The sequence below is a fragment of the Gymnogyps californianus genome, chromosome 4, assembly GCF_018139145.2.
Source record: "Gymnogyps californianus isolate 813 chromosome 4, ASM1813914v2, whole genome shotgun sequence".
NCBI classification, from domain to species: domain Eukaryota; kingdom Metazoa; phylum Chordata; class Aves; order Accipitriformes; family Cathartidae; genus Gymnogyps; species Gymnogyps californianus.
Window position 1 is genome coordinate 69,437,284 of NC_059474.1, and position 17,444 is coordinate 69,454,727.

General features: G+C 36.6%; 1 protein-coding gene across 1 annotated transcript in view; it reads right to left on the reverse strand.

Annotated features, from left to right (window-relative positions):
- Positions 1-373: 373 nt before the first annotated feature.
- Positions 374-17,444, reverse strand: part of HHIP (hedgehog interacting protein) — a 72,521-nt gene continuing 55,450 nt past the window's right edge. The window contains exons 10-14 of the mRNA XM_050896115.1: positions 15,355-15,478; positions 14,534-14,664; positions 13,841-13,922; positions 3,135-3,283; positions 374-567 (exon numbers count right to left, since the gene is read on the reverse strand). Of these exons, the coding sequence (XP_050752072.1) occupies positions 374-567; positions 3,135-3,283; positions 13,841-13,922; positions 14,534-14,664; positions 15,355-15,478 (680 nt within the window). The remainder of the gene's footprint in view (positions 568-3,134; positions 3,284-13,840; positions 13,923-14,533; positions 14,665-15,354; positions 15,479-17,444) is intronic.

Below are 17,444 nucleotides of genomic sequence, written 5' to 3' on the forward strand. Positions count from 1 at the left end.
TGGGATGTCAAAGAATCCATTAAGACATCACGAAAGTCCTTTGACGAAAATGTGGTTTACAGTGGAATTACTTTGTAAACTATTTCTCATGAAGAAATAAATATAAAAAAAAATTCCACTAGCCGTAAAACCGTATTTGTGATAGTGCGTGCATGCGTATGTGTGCACGTATTGGATATCGGTACGTCTGTGGAGACGTACAGAAATATTTACACACATACAAAGAATTTATCTGCACATTTGTGGATATTATACTTAAATTAATAAAGTAAATCAAATCACCGGTATTTGTTGCAAGATAACAGTCTTTTAAAAATGACAGGATTCAAAACAAATGCCCGTTGAAAGTGTAGTTTCCAAATAGTCCCAGAAACTATACAATATAGCTGGTTAGATCCAGCAAATAGGATGTCATGTCTAGGATCTGATCAAGAATACCTGCCCTTGTCACTCTTCGGATGTTTCTATCCACTTGTTCACACTGGGGGCCGAGATAGCCTTTTTTACATAAGCATTTATTAGGCCTTACACAGACACCTCCATGTCGACAGGCTGGGTCACATTTTGCTGTGGGTAAAAAAACAGTGATTTTCTAATTTGTTTAGAACATCACAAACCAAAAAGATACACTACGCATTCATTAAGAACTTTTCTAAACTTATAATGATAAAGCACATAAATTAAAAACAAAATAGAAAGGATGAAATATCAGGAGTTTTGAAACCATATTTTTTAAAGTTTTAGAATATTAGGGGAGGAACTAATTTTGTATGTCTGAGAGGACGTCACCCAGGACAGACTGAAACTCAAATAGCAGATTTTCTAAAATGTCCAATTCCCATATTCATGCTTGATTTTGGAGTGCACAGAAGACCCATCTCAAAAGACTTTAGGCTCCAAATGTCTTATCATTTGAAAACAAGACATACAGCACATCTAGTTCTTTAAACAGTGGTGGTCTACCTCATCCCATTTCTTATGCAGGCAACCCAAAAAAGTCCTGAAGTTGGTGAGACATTTTAGCACCTGGCCATCTCCAAGCTAGCAAGGTAAACTCCTTCGTACATGCAGAGTTCTGCACTACATGCTTTCCTTAGCAGGCAGACTACAATTGCCCACAGAGATGCACTCCTTTGGCCCTTGAATCACTTACGCTTGGAATAAAATTGAATTCCCTTTAGAAAAAAAAGAACCAGAGTATTTTTTCAACAGCTCTTATCAGTTAGTTGAGTTTCACAGTTTTCCCCTCTCTATTTAGCAGATGCTTGATGATTTACCTGTAGATTTCTAGGTTAATCAGCTTGCTTCAGTTTTTCAAATATAAAAGCTATTTTAAATTGTAGCCACTGTTAGCAAAACTAACAATCAATAACTTTAGTTGTGGAAGTATTTTCTTCTGGGGTAGAGTCACAGCACTGTGATAAATATAATGTATCTTTCTTTTTGCAGACATTTTGCAGTTTAATGTTATCTATCACAATAAAGCTATAATATTGATTTACAGAGATTTATAATACACTATATAAAAACAGGTTTCTTGATTTTATTCATGAGTTTCTTAATTACACTAGGAGGAAATTGATGCCTTGTAAGGTAATTTTTCTTATTTAAATTATAATAGTAGCTTGAGGTCCAACCTAGAACATCTCTGTTAACTGCTGCGTGGCACAGAGGGAATAAAGATCCTTAGTCTACATATTTTCTGTAGCTTTCTTGTACATTGCATCTATCAACTTATCTATCACAGAACTGTAATTTTTTAAACAAAACAGATTATTCAAGACCCATTTATGTTCACACTGGAGATGCTTTTTACTTTAAGTTCCACTTGGACAAGGGCTGTAGAATGGGCCTCATTCTCTAAATGTAGGAAATCTCTGACTGACAAGTGAGGACAAGTGAAGTTGGGCTATTTGGCCAGATGACCTCATCCATTTCTCCAACCTGCTTTTATTACACGGCTGTATGATGGTCAGCTCATGAATCTTGCCAGTAAGATATATCATTAGTCATTTCATTCATTTCATTTCATTCCAAACGAAGTCACTCCTGCTCATCACTGAAAACCCAGAGGTTGCTAAAATTTACACTCCAGGCTATAAGGACCTCATAGCTGACCCTGCTTCAGCAGGGTCCTCCTGAGTGCCCTTCCAACCTGAATTATCCCTGGTCCATCGTGTGATCATTGCTGCGTCTCACTCTGTGATTCGTTTCCTCTTTTGAATTCTACTGCCATTACGTTAACCTTATCTCTTTGTATAGGCATCTGGTCAGACTCGCTGAGCAAATACGCTCAGTCAGAAGACTGTGCTGATGCACTAATAACACCTCCTGGTACCCAGGCTTGCTCTGAAAGATCTGCATAGGCCAGAGTTATACAGCTCAGACATAACCACAGCCTCTGTGAGACAGTGATAGCAGAGCTGTGGCACTCCAGGTTCATTTATCTCACCCCTTCGGTGGCGTACCCAACATATAGTTTGATCGCAGTCACTTTTTCAAGTGACTTTTAAAAGATACGCTACGGCAACAAGACAGGACTTAATAAAAGCACTGCGATTAATAATGGATTACAGTAACGTTCTGATTATTAGCTGCTTTGTGATAAGCTGTACATAGAATTCTCTTTGACAAACTGGAGCCGTTCTATTTTGTAGGATCAAAAGTAGAGAATGTACCAAAACTAAAGTATTTGCATTAAATTAGCGAAGTGCAAAATATGCAGTAGTGACCTGCAGGTCTGATTTATCATCTTTCCTGACAAAGTACTCCTATTTGACACTGACAACGGTAATACTATAGGTGGAAGCTGAATGTCCAAACACGGAACATGTATTGATTGCATTTCCTTTCATTTTACAATCTTGGTGAAAAAATAAGAATGCTGTTGTCTGTCATATTTATGCTATTAATTGCATTCTGTAATGGTTCACATTGCATTAGATGTTGTAACTGTTGCACTAATCTAAAGACTTATTGTTCTCCTACAACTCATGAGATCAGTATTTCTTTAATGTTGTCTTAGAACTGATGGTCAATGACATATATTGAAAATTTCTCTCAGCAAATAATTAAAAGCAAATTATGGCATGTCACTGCTTTTTTCACTTGTTGCTATGAATCTATATACAAACCAGTTCTGCAGAACTCTCCTTCCCAGCCTTGATTACAGCAGCATTTTCCTGTGGGAGTGCAGTGCCCGTTCCGACAATGCCTTGAGCATTCAGATACCAGTATCTGTGCAGATTGAGCTGTTCTTTTGCATTCTTCAGGGACTAAAGGCCTGAATAAAAATATAGGAACCAAGCACATAGTTAAAAGTCGGGGTCAAGGAGAAAAACTTTTTTTATTAAAGGCCTGATTCTCTTTTATGGTATTATCAGTGGGAGAAATCTGTGTTCTAAGGGGATTGCTTTTTCTCTCAAAAATAATACCAATAAATACCAATAAACGTAGAGATGATATGTTACATTACAGAAAAATACAGTGTGATTTGCTATTTTTTCATATAACTGCCTTCAGAGATCTTCTAGAAGATTAAATAATAGTCCTTGAGAATTCTTGAAGCTTGAAGCTGGCAAAACCAGTTTGCTGAAGAGCTTATCGCAGGCAGCATGTATCTCTAGATAATATCATTACTAGACATGCTAAATTCTACTGATTGTGTGGCTTTTTTCAGAGAGTGCAAATAGTCATATAATTCAGACCAGAATCTGATGGTGTCTTTTTGCGTTTCTAGCTGATCTATATTTCTGATTGTATGCTGGGAAGAGTAATGTGAACATCAGGTTTTATGTCACACATTATGACATGCACAATAATTTTGCGAAAGTATTACCTCTGTCTACGAATTCAGTTTGACATTGCAGATTTTTTATTTCCATATTTTCGTGAAATCATATTTGGATTATGCATTCCGGATGCTTAATTAAGCATCTGAACATCAGGAAAGACTTTTTCACTATGAGGGTGACCAAGCACTGGCACAGGTTGCCCAGAGAGGTTGTGGAGTCTCCATCCTTGGAGATATTCAGAAGCTGTCTGGACACGGTCCTGGGCAACTGGCTGTAGGTGGCCCTGCTTGAGCGGGGGGGTTGGACCAGATGCCCTCCAGAGGTCCCTTCCAGCCTCAGCCATTCTGTGGGTGATTCTGTGAAATGTATGCATGAAGGAAATTCTAGTTCAGCTGACTTAAAATACTTCTGATACTGTTTTTTTGTTGGGCTTCTTGGTGTCAAGTCTTACGTAATGGAATTTTTTCTGTCAGTCTCTACAAAATAGTTTGGATGTCCAGCCTTTTTTATTTACAAAAGCACAGCATTATCTTCCTTAACAAAGAAGGAACTGTAGTGTTCCTTCTGTAGTGTTAAGTGTGTAAAACACTTAAGTGTTTTAATTTAAGCGTGCCCTAACTGTTGATATGACTTCCAATGCTTTTTTAGATGTTTATTGGTTGTTTTTTTTTAAATTTCACTGTATGTCATCATATTGACCACTTATTTTATTTGCTGTCTGAGTTCAGCAGCTAGAGACTGCTAGGATCATCACAAGGCTACAGGTTCCCAGTAGAGGTACCATGTTTTGTCTCTGCTGTGGGTTTGATTGCACAGGCATAAGTTTAGAAAAGAATGTCAGGATCTCCCAAAAGATCTAAACAAATAATTGAATGGGAGCATCATGGCAAATTAAGTTAATTAATGACAAACACAAAATTACTCATTCACAAGGAAATAGTTTCAACTACTGCCATACATTCCTAAGATTGAAATTTGCTGGACAAAGATTCTAATAGTTTTGTGGAGAGCTCAGATAAACCTTGGCTAAGTGTCCAGCTAGAATCCAAACAAACCAAAACAAAATTGTATGAGATAGAATAGAATAGAAAATAACATTGTTCATTATACTGACATCAGCATTAAACCCCCAATTATATGCAAATAGCTGGAATAGCAACTTGTGCACTGATTACCCTGTCAAATATTAAAATCCTAGATTGATACTTCTGTGTGGAGAAAAAGATAGTCTTTGGAGTCTGAGAAAGCAGGGGTATGATGGAGGTGCAGAAAACAGTGACAGAAAAAAGAGGAGGAAAATTGGGCATTCTTGTTTATCTCCCATTTCAACATCAGAAGAAATATTGAGGGAAAAAAATTAAGCTAAAGAAAATAAAATTAACCAGTTGAACTCATGGCTTCTAAGATATCAAGGAAGCCCACGTTCTAGTAGGATTTTAAGAAGATATTTCTATGCACAATGGGGCCATTCAAAGTAATATTAGATAGGGTAAAAATAATTTTTAAGAAAAATAAGCACTCATACCTAATGTCATAGAAGTCCCTCACTGGGCTTACATTCCCCCCCCCCCCCCCCCCATTTTGGCATGCAGCTTGTTAATGGTACATTACAGGGTTTCTTGCATTTTTCTTTGAAACAGAGTAATAGAGTACAGGCTCACTGGTTTGTTTCACCGTAGCACTTTCTCTGCTCAGTCTTAATTGCTACCATGATTATTTAAACATCCGTACAGAAGAACTGGTTCCTCAAAGATGTTAAGGACAGAAAGAATGTGTAGATGCATCTTTAGTGTAGCACCAAGTTCTGATTTCAAAAGCACTTCTGAGAATCAGACTTGAGGTCCTGTATTATTTAAGGGCTTTGAAACATGTTTTGACACCTTTCGTGCAGCATATTTGAAACCCTTTCAGTTTTTGTGTTTACAGACTTCCACGGCTGTCTTTTAAATATAATGCATTATTTTTTTGACCTGTAAGGAATTCCAGTTCTGTAGTAATAAGAGCATTACATATGATCTGGTTAAGAAAGTTCCTACACTTAAAAATTATACGTGAGATTCACAGGCAATGCTGTTTTGGAAACAGTTCTACAAAATGATATGATTTTCAGTGGAGACTTGTTCAGATTTAAAGTAAAAAGATCTGTCTTCTAATACCAACCTCTGGAAAAAAAAAAAAATCTAAATTTGAGGTGATTTCTTTATAGCCAACTGCATGGGAGACAACATTCTTTCTTCATCTGTCTCTGTTAAAGCCCATTTCTTTCAAGTTACTTTAAATGGGAGTCTTCTCTTTTTCTTACTCAAACACAAGTACAGTACTGTGTTTAGCAGGAAGCATAACCTCAGGCTCCTGGAGCATCTCTTGGAAAAGAGCTCCAGTGGCATACCTTTAGCAAAGAATGATCTCATAAGTCACAGAGATATTTTATTTGTGAAGATAATGATTTATTTTATTAATAGATGTAAAGTATTTATCTATGATAGTGCTGGAATATATGGTTCTTTTTTTATTTAATTAGGGAGACAGGAATCATACTTTTTTGTATCCAGCCAAGCATTGCTGGTCACTTTTATGATTTAAAGTTTTCTAGTGCTCTTGGTACTTGTGAATATAACCTTGCCTTTTATTCTACCATCAATCAATAACTTGCACTCATCAGCCTCGGATAACATTTATTAATGGTGGGGTGGAGTAGAAACAAAGATGGAAAAAATTCTGGTTGGCAGAGTGCCTTAGGAGAAGAGGAACACAAATGCAGCTGCAGCAGAATCCTTCTTGTGTGTGAGAAGAATTACTGGTTTTCCTTAGTTGTGCTATAGGAAAAGCCACGCTTCTTTCTCGGGATTTGAAGGCCGTTATGGTACCAACACGTATCAAGAGAAAGTCTCTGCCCCACAATACTTACACTTTGCATTCTTAAGGCTTTAAAGGCGTGGAAATTTTCAGGCTCAGCATAAGTTGAACTGAATCTCACAAAGATAATATAAGTCTTGCAACTGACTGTTGGGACTTGATCTTTCCAGCACTTAGACAAGCCTGTGATTTTGTTTATATAACTAGTGCTTCGCTGTGTCTCTTGACGTGGAAAATGGAGGGGAATAGATGGAGCCACACTGTGGGCTGGAGAGAATTTTTTTCCTTGTCTCCCTCAATCTATAAAACTCTAAAGGGTACAGCCTGATTACTCTTACAGTAAGCACTATTTGGTCCACAGAAAGTCAGCCAAAAATGTAGCTGATAATGACTATTTATATGGTCTGTACAATTCTAGTTATCTTAAAGAGCTGTTCATATATACAGTACAGTACAGTATATCTTGCTTGTTAAAACATGCTTTCATGAAACTGTATAACAACTCTAAATGTATGGAACATGGAGGAAAAGTTGTACTGGGGGCTGGGGCCCTCGCTGGGTCCCTTTGCTGACGTGTGCAGTGAGCTGAGAATTCTTGACTGTACGATGTGTAAAATAATTTTTGCTGCATTACTGTAGCTAGTATAAGAAAGTAGCCTCTACTGTTAGTTTAGAGGCATACAAAAGTCTAACATGGTTTAACAGATTAAAACTCATCCTGGAACTGCTTAGGATTTCATGCTTTCTTTAGTGCATCTCTTCACAGTTCCACTAAAAGCACAGAGCGATATATATGCGCTAGCCTGTAACTCAGACATACATAAATCAATGCAAATTGAGGGTCAAATTCAGCAGTAATACAATGGTACTGAACAGAAAACAATTCCTCTATCGTGCCTTTGACACAATATAAAAAATCTCTACTTTCTCACTAAAGTGAGAAAAAACCCAGACAAAATTCCTGGATGTTCCAATCTGAGCAAGAGACACGGCCATAGAAATCCTGATTGTGGTACAAAATATATGGAAAGAACATTATGCTTCAATTAACTGCACGCAAGATATTAGGTATTAGAATGATGCTTACGTATATCACCAAAATTTGTGCATTAGTTGTTTGTTTTTTTCCTTTACATGGGAAAATGTCAAGAAAAAATACTTTTGTTTCACTACTTGTCATAGACTGAAATTTACTACTTGCCATAGAATAAATATAGCATCTCTTCAGGTACAGCTTCTAAAATTAAAAAGTATACCTTTAGTCCTGGGAGAGATGCCAAAAGCTCGTTACTTGTCTCCAGATTTACTACATGGGAATAATGTGGAAAAAAACTCACGGCTTTTAAGATTTAAACTCCGCAGCATATCAAATTTATTCTTATATGGTATACTTGTTCATGACCTCTAGTCTTAAGAAATTCTGTCATGTTTGAAAACTAGTCCCTAGTGAAGCCTGTATCAATGTTAATAGCTAAGAGGTCAATGCAACTGCTAAACAGTTTGTATTACTGTCAGGGTGGTCATGAAAACAACACCTGCTGCATGAGCACTTGGCAGCTGGGTCAACAGGCACTGTGGGAATTTATCAATTTAGGGGGCCACTTGCATAACACTTTGACTGATGAATTGGGAAAGACTGGCTTACTGGGCTAAAGCTGCTCTATTATGTATGACTTTCTTTAGGATGGCAGAGGCTTCCTGCAGGCTCCAGAAAATAAGCAAAAGATAAACTGAGCTGTTTTTTTCCTTATAAAGTGATAAAAAGTGAGAACTCCTTAATAGCCAATGCTAGGAAGACTAAAAAAAAAAAAAAAGCGAAAAAAAAATCCCAAACCAAAACAAAAACTTTTACAGTCAGTGAGCTGTGATGTGATTGAAAAAAATCCTTAGGTTTTTCCATCGTGGTTACAAAGGAGTTTTTGTGAAGTACTTCTGTAAAGTGAAACTCTCTAGACTGGTATTCGCAAAAAGCTCTAATTTCTCTTTAGTGTCTCTTATGGGAATAGTAACTGCATGTGGGTAGGTAAATGAGATAAGAATTTTGCATGCTCCGGCTAAACTAAACATAATTAGACATTAATTCTGGCTTTCCATTCCCTCAAATGACTTAAGGGATAGTAACTTTCTGAACAGAAAGAAATCATATGGCCCACCTGGGTTGGTGAAAGCGTTCACCAACAAAATTGGCTCATTCTACAGAGAGTTTCCAGTAGTAGCTTCAGAGTATATCTATAACCCATCAGAACTGATTATCTTGATGCAGATTAGTCTAATACCGTATGTTTCCGAGTTTCCATTTCCATAGTAATTAAAGGCTTCAAGAGGGCTATGCTTTCATAAATGCTATTCTCCTATCATACCATCAAACACTCTTGACTCATACTAAAAAATAAGTTCACCAATTGTTTTTAAAGAGCCCGAACAATGTCAAAATGAGGTATGACCTAGATATTGTCCCTTCGTGTTTGAAATCAGTCTGTTTGGAAATACTCTCCGATAGCGGAAATCCCAGAAGGTGATGATGGAAAGGATGATAAGTGGACTTGCATACTCTGGAGGGGCATGAAAGAGGGGTGAGATGGTTTGAATCAAGTTCAAGTTTCAATCCAACGGAAAGCAGCTATTCTGGCTGTTGATATGAAACATACTGAAATCCGGGTCTATAAGGTGTTATAAGGAGAGGAAGAGGAAATCTTCTTATGTGTGCAAGGACACTTACTTAAGCTCTGCCCTCGTTCTTAAAAATCACCTGCTGGCTCCAGTGAGCCATCCTGGTCAAAAGAATTATTCATCCCCTTTGGAATCACTGTATCGACAGTGGCAAACACTTAAAACTTCACAGGGGATACAGCACTGCGTGACTGCCCTATACACTTCTCCGAGTTTAGTCTCATCTTTTAAATGGAAATCTTTTGCATTGTCCATCAGTTTGAGTACTCTTCTCTGAATCGCTCTCATTTTACCTATAATTTGCTTAGAGAGAAAAGTGATCATAAGTATTCTAAACGAAGACGTACAAAGCCACATTATGGCTGTTCTGCCATCTTCCAAAGTTTATTTTCTTACTTCTTGGTCTGTCCCTGTCTACGTTTTTTTAAAGAACAGCTGGTAATAATGTTTAAATTACAGCTGATATGCACCTATCAACAGATTTTTCTTATTTAAATATGCACTTTTAATACTGTCCACAGCTGATTTTCTCCTCTCATCACGCTAGAAAATGATTACTTTTTCTTTTCTCATGGGTTTGTCTCCTATTTTCTCTGTTATTGACTAAACGGAATATTTGGACCTATACATATTTTCTACATCACTGTTTACCTAGTTATTTTTCCTATGCATTCATCAATGTTTTTGTGATTGATATTAGTATGTATTTGTAGAAACAGAAAGCAAGACAGAAAAATTATAAACCAGAAACTCGAAAAACAGAAATTAAGAAGTTTTTCTTTTTTGGTCACAAAGGCAATTTATAAAATGCTAGTATTTGCACTGATCTTCAGGACATCTGACTAACTCTACCTTTTAGTTGAGAAGTACATAAGTCTTTCTCCCTTTACTTTCTCATTAGTTCCTAACCCTGGAAAGTAGTTTACTTGTGATAACATTTTTTTGATAATCATCAAAGAATGGATATATTTTTCAGAGACACAGTTTTAACTCAAGAAATTCTTCTTTTGTCTGCTAGTTTAACTAATTTACATAATGCTGGTTTTATGTGTTTGTAATTCTTAGGGTTTCCCACATCTCCTCCAATCTCAGAGCTAAATATGTTATTACCTATACTCTTCACTCTACACAATTTTGGTAACAGGTAGTATATATGTATTTTGCAGCACCTCACATACTTGGTTTTTACATTCATTTTTAACTTTTCTGTTTCTGATTTATCACTTCATTGTCTAAGAGCTCCCAAGTACTAATGTGTCATTATAACAATCTTGTTACAAAGAGAAGGATTATTTAATTCTGTGCTTCTGATGGGAGGCTATTTAGTTATTGACACGAAATATTTGGAGGAACTGAACAAAAGTTTCCTGTGGTACCTTGAATTCTATGTTTCAAACTGCCTTGAGGGATTCAGAACCTCTGTGTTGATCATATTTATCAATTTGTCATATATCACCTCAGTTTAACACCTCATTTTTATTAGATGTGAAGGATTGTTTTAGGATAGGACTTTCCCTTTGCTGAGTATTGAAGACTAATGCAAAGGGTTCTCTGGATTATCCTCATCCTCTGATCTTCTAATGTTTTAACATCCCCATTTCTTTTGAATTTTTTTCTACTGCTAGCAATAGCCAAGTAGTAGGTTTCTTTCTTAAGCTATATTTGAGACAAGGAAATCAAGGTTACGGTTATGTTTGAGAACAACTTTGATTATGCAGTAGTTTCCTACAAAGATCAAAAGAAATCAAATCCTGCATCTTCATGTAACATTTATTATTTAGAATAAAAGAATAGTTTCATAAGCTTGCAGCAGCTTATGAATGATCACTAGCAGAAGAAGATTGGGTTTTGCAAGAAGTTATTAATTTCCAGCAAGGGGCTACCACAAGGAATGACAATTTAGTTCTTTTACACTGCCCCACACATGGAAGGCTCTCTCTGCAAATTGATGAGTCTGCCAGAGGCCACCTCTCACAGGGTTTTGTTAGTAAGTAATGAATTTCCAAGACATGACAAATCAATACTTTGATGACTTTATTTATACCTGATGCTCATAGCCCACCTGTAGCATCTTTATTTTGTGTTCTAGAAAGCTTACTGTGCTAGGGTTTATACCTATATTTGATGTATTTGTATGGCGCATACCATGAGGAAGACATTAAAAGGAGCAACAAAATATTAGCATGCAAAAAAATATTAGCATGCGAATAACAATTAATATTTTGTTAATAAAGCTTTACAAGAACATTTCCCAAAGCCATGGAATTTTTAAATTGTTTACATGTGTAATGTGAAATTAGCACGAAATGGTAAATAGAGCTGCAGTGCTCTTTTGTGGAAGTAACTCATTATCTTTCACTTAAAAGCCTGCAATGGTGTGAGATTGAAAAACAACAAAACTCACAACTTTGCCTGAATGCAAATTATCCCATGTTTCTAAAAAGTGTTACCAAAAACTATATCCCTTTGCCACAGTCTGTTTAATTTCAACTGTGTGCCAATTTACAAAAGTATTTTATAGTTTTCTGGTTACTTTCACCAGTAACCAAACACAGTCTTGACCCTTTTCCATACATGAAAACAGCCAACCGTGAGTGCAGCAATGGGAGGTCTGGCCTTTCAGGTATGTCAGCTGAAGACCACCCTACTGGAAGAGGTAACAAGAACAAAAAGCCGAGGTCAAACAAGGCAGCCCCATGTAATTAGATACTAATAGTGGATTTAGGGTGTAAAATTCACTTAAAACCATACACCAACAGACTAAACAATCCCAGTAAGAATGGCAAGTTTTGTTCTAAAAAAATGTTTTTAATACCAGAAAGCATAAATAAAACATACATAATAACCTTGACTGACAGACTGCACTAACCTGCAGTAACATCTGCTTCCAAACTATTTGCTATAGGTTTGGGATAGTATAATTATAAAACACTGAAACTCTACTGTAACTTATAGTACAGCGTGCATCCAATTTCATGAATTTATTACTGAATTCGCTTGTTGTCCCAATAACAATTTTTAGAATTTAAATTCTGACAAGAAAATAAATTCCTCTCTTAAACAGTCAACAGCAAAACCAAAAATGCAAGCCTAACTGTATCTGATGCTAATGGGGAAACATGCTGAAGTAGATGCTGAACAAATAGGCAGTTGCTTTTGCAGGGTATGATGGGGTCAAAGTAATTAATACAGCAAACTTCATTTCTGTTGGCCATTTCATTTTGTGTTGATTTCTGATGCTTTTGCAGGATGGATGTGGTACCTTCACATGCCACAGAATTGGTCTGATAGAGCAGCAAGATTCGTCATGAAGAAAATGGTATTTCTCCAGCTAAAGTGAGTACCTGCTAGTCATCTGCTCTTATTGCTGCTGGGGCCCCGGGTCACGTTGGGAACTGGTTTTTTGGAGTCTTTGCAGATTCCCTAATATTTTCATAGCTCTAGCTGCTCTGCAAAGATCACATCTCAAGAAACTCTGGTTTGATAATTTTCATTTATCCTCATTTTACAACTGGTAAATTTTCGAAATAATTAAACCAATCATCTTAATTCTGTGTCTTATAAATCATTTGAGTGGGATTTATAAGCCTTTTGGAAACAGCGCTTTAAGAACTGTTAAAGAATTTAGTGTATTTTTGGCACACAGTCCAAGGACAGAAGGTTTCCTTCCTTGGTGCTCCCCAGGGAGAGACAGGTAAATGCAGGGGTATGGAAGGATGTTGAAAACTAGTAAGCAGTGATAATTCACACCCACTGAGGATTCAGTCCTCTGTATTATTCTCTGTTGGTGGTATCTCCTGTACAACAGGAGAGATGTTTGGGAAAGACTGAATTTGTTCCTTAGAGCTCACTTATGGCAAAACTGAAATTAGGGAAGTGAGACTGGAACTGACTGGGGATGGCCTGTCTGCTAGCTAGTACTGTCAAATTATTTTCTGTAGTAGCTTTTCAGTATACAGAGTAGGTATTGTCGGCCAGTACTAACCTTCTGAGCCAGCTCCCATTGTGCACTGTTCCACTGCAGCGGCAGGTAAGGAAGCAGTAGCGCTGGGGAGAATTCCAGCATCTGCCTTCCATTGATGCTGCGTAACCTCTGTGGTACCTACAAGTCATTTGGCTTCAGAACTACCAGGAGCATCTTTTACCTGTACTGGTCCATATGGTTCCACATTAAATATGTCTACACTTCTATGAAAATATGCAAAGAATGTGAATCTAGGTGTGAAAGTGGGCAGCATTTAGCATAATGTTGAAGAGTAAAAATTTCCAGACGTTAGTGTCGGTTACACCTCTGTTGTTCTGACATTCACTTTCTATGAGACAGTGATTACTGTTAGTGAATCTATTCTGCTTGCTGCTGATGGTACATTTGCTTTTAGGAAGCCCCCTGCATTGAGAATTTCCCTTCTTATTGAATGTCAGTATTGCATAATTCAGGTACATGGAAAGAACTACATTTACCTTTTGGTTTTTCATCTGTTGAAGGAAAGACTGATCTTAGTGAGAAACGCAATGCTCACCTTTTCGGGTCAATGATCTTGTAGAGTTTTCCGCTGTGAGGCTGTGTCATACTTTTACTGCTTGACAATATGTAAATCTCACCTGTTAAAAAAACCAACGCAATAAATTAGTTCTCCTTTCCTAAGATGTCACATACATGAGTTTTGTGATCTAGCTGTATTTGCAAGATGAGATTAAAAAACTTCAGAAGAAACACTCATCACTGAAATATACAACAGAATCATTGCTATTTGAAAATTTAAATAAGCACTTTCCCAAATTGATGCTAAAATGTGAAAGATACTTTATCATGAATGGTTTTTTTGTTTCATATTGTATAGAATTGGTTAAAAACAATAAAATTGGGGAGGAAGGGAGAAGAGGGGGATCAGTCTGCTCATGCAATATCTTTGCCCCTTAAGTCTGTAATGTTGGGAATAAAAGCAAATATATGACACATTGCGTCATAGTGAGTGACACAGTTCACAGAATGTGAGAGACAGTAAGGACCTTTGCCCCTTCCAACAACCCATTCTCTTCTCGGTTCTTCTTACAAGGCTGCTAAGGTGTAGCTGAGAGCAGTGTAGACAGCTTTGGCAAAGGAAAGATAGCCTTTAGATTTCTTCTTTTTAAACATTTACTGTAATTTTGAATAGTTCAGCAAGCATTACCGATAAGGCTTATGATTTAATAACATTTTTTTTTCTATTTACCTAATTCATCTTCACCAAATCCCAAGACAGGGCCTGAAAAGAAACCTCTACATGAACCAGTGTTGCCAAGACAGAGGGGTTTCTCTTGCCACTGTTTGGTTGCAGGATTCTGTTGCAGTGTTAAAAAATTTCTGTATTCAAAAACACATAAAGCAAATTGTTACATTACATTTTGAATAGAGTTTTCACTGTCCAGATAAATAAGTAAACACTTGCTGCGAGTAGCTCCATAGATACATCTGTGCAGTTCATCATCTTATGATTTCCTGCCTGTAATTTTTCCGATGCTTAAAGAGCCCAGCATTTCCCTTCTTGTCATTCAAACATTGCAAAATTGGGTTCAAGCTATACTACATAGGCATCTGTGAATACTGACCTATTTGGCATGGGAAAACTATGCCCATTTATTAAAAAAACATTCATTTTGCTTCATCAGTGATGTTTCCATAAGACCCCAAAAGTTTTCAATGTGTTACCAGTTAGACCTGTTTGGGAAACAGTTCCACAATTAACATTTATTCCCATCATAGTGTAAATGATGCATGTAAGTGTTTGTAGAACTAAAATCTTAAGAGCGTCGTGATGTGAGTGTCTTTGTCTGTACTTTTTTCCAAGGATCAGATATGTTACATATGTCGCCATTCATTAGAATGCTGTGCTATTTTATTTCCAAATCTAGAATTTAATCTGCATTGTCCCACCGCTAAATTGGCAAAGTGACACAATATACAGCACTGTTGGTATTCCTTTATATAGGAAGCTCAATAACTAAATACACCTTATATGCATTTTTGTTTAAGAGTGAGTTATAAGAAACCTACCCATTGCGGTCTCCAAATACATAACTTCCATAGAGCCTTTCAGACTGGCAGCCTCGATAGACAAATCCACCAACCAAGGATCCACTGCTGAATGGTTTGAATTCTAAAAGTGAAGGCTCACTTTCTAAAAAGGAACTACCGTAGCATTAGATCATATGCAGTTTCATATTTTGATTCACATTTACGAAAATGTTATTACTTCAAGAAAAGAGGTTAAATCCATTTAAACATTCCTCAAAATTCAAGATGTGTTGCGAGAAACGAAACATTAAAAAAATCAGAAAATTACAACAAAGGCTGTTTGTGAAACAATCGGTTAGGGATTTAGATAGGAGAGCCTATAATTGCTTTCCTCTGTGTGCACAGGCTGGGAGAATAAAACTATATGAGGATTAGGTCGGACTTTCCTTGAAGTTGATGTGATTACTGCTATTAACTTTTACATGTCAATACAGTCTGCAGAATGGATCTCCTGAACTTCGGGAATACAATTAAACCCCCTTCACTGTAAAGTCCTTCCGGTATCTAAGAGCAGAAATTCCAGTGGTTTTCAGCAGAACTTGTTTTCAAAGCCTTTCAATGATTTGAGAAACTTTCAAAATCACAGTTTTAAACATGGTATGTGTGTTACATCCCATAAAACACTAGTATTGCTGGCTGTAGCTTCTTGTGGTAATTTATTTTACGCTACTGTTGTAGTTGCAGTTCCTACACTTTTTTTTTTCTTTTTTTACAGAACTGTAGAGTTTAGTCATATCAAATAATGTCTTCAAGGAAGTTTTAGTGTAAATGTTCCTATTCATGCAATCAAATACTGCTTAGGGTAAAAGTAGGCTCAACTTGACATGCTAACTGCATAATTTTAAATTAAAGCCACAGCCAATAGACCTTTTTGTTTTATGGGAACTTTTTTTTTAGTTGGAGGGCTATCTGCAAGTCTTTGATAAATGAATTTCCCAGATTATTCTACAGGAGTAAGAGCTGAAATTTTATGTAGGAGAAAAGGATGATGAGCTCTTTTTATTGAAGCAATTGACCCACAGCCTAGTATTAATATTGGCAAGCTGTTCTGGATAGACGCAATATTGCTTAGTTTACTCTGCAATAAAGATGCAGTCAAAATTCCATTGGAGCAGTGGTTTACCAAATATTATTCTTTGGTTTGGCTTTTATAAAATGAACACAGAAAATACATGCAGTAACTAAAGTAGAACAATTGCATTACACTATTGTGTACTATTGTACTAGCCAGCCCAGCTGCTTTGCTTGTAAGTAAAGTACAGGTGGGAGAACTAGGGATATCAAGAAAAGCAGAAAATGCTACATTCCAGGAGATAGACCACTTCTTGATGCCTTTACACACCTTTGGCATTTATCACCTTTTACCACCATGAATTTACAAGCTGCTAAACGGTCAATCAAGGTAGATGATAACTCAGAATAACTGTCCCCTGGCTTGCCTGAACTAGCAAGCAAGCTTAGTGAGTATCAGAGTTAAACTTTAAACTCAAATTGTGACTGACAATCATACTGATTCAGAAAGAACATGGAACACTTTAAAATTTTAAGTCTCTAATTGAGTACGTTTATCTTTTTGCAATCTAATCCAAACTAGTCGTTTATTATGAAGTAGTAGCGTAGTGCATTTTTCTAAGTTTTTCATTTTTAGTAACATTTAAACAGAGCTCAGTCATTTCCCTGTTTGGTTGTGGTCTGTTGTTGTCTATCTCACTTTTTCCATTATAGGAGGCACATTACATGAGGTTTCCGTTCTGTACCTTAAAAGGTTATTTGTGAATGGCTAAGAATACATTTTCATCACTTCCTGATATTCCAAAATCTTTTCTTTATGAGCCATCACATGCAGCAACAGTGAGATCTTTGACAGACTAGCAACTGGCATATTTCTTAAATGTTATTTACATGATATTCTACACCAAAAAGAACAAAATTGAGTAATTTAAATTTTGTTTTGTCTTGCATCTTTTATCTGCTTGTACCATAATTTTCATAAGTACTATCTTTTGTAGATTACCTATCCGTCTATGCTGTAAGTTACCTATCATGGCTATACAGTCCTTCATCTATTT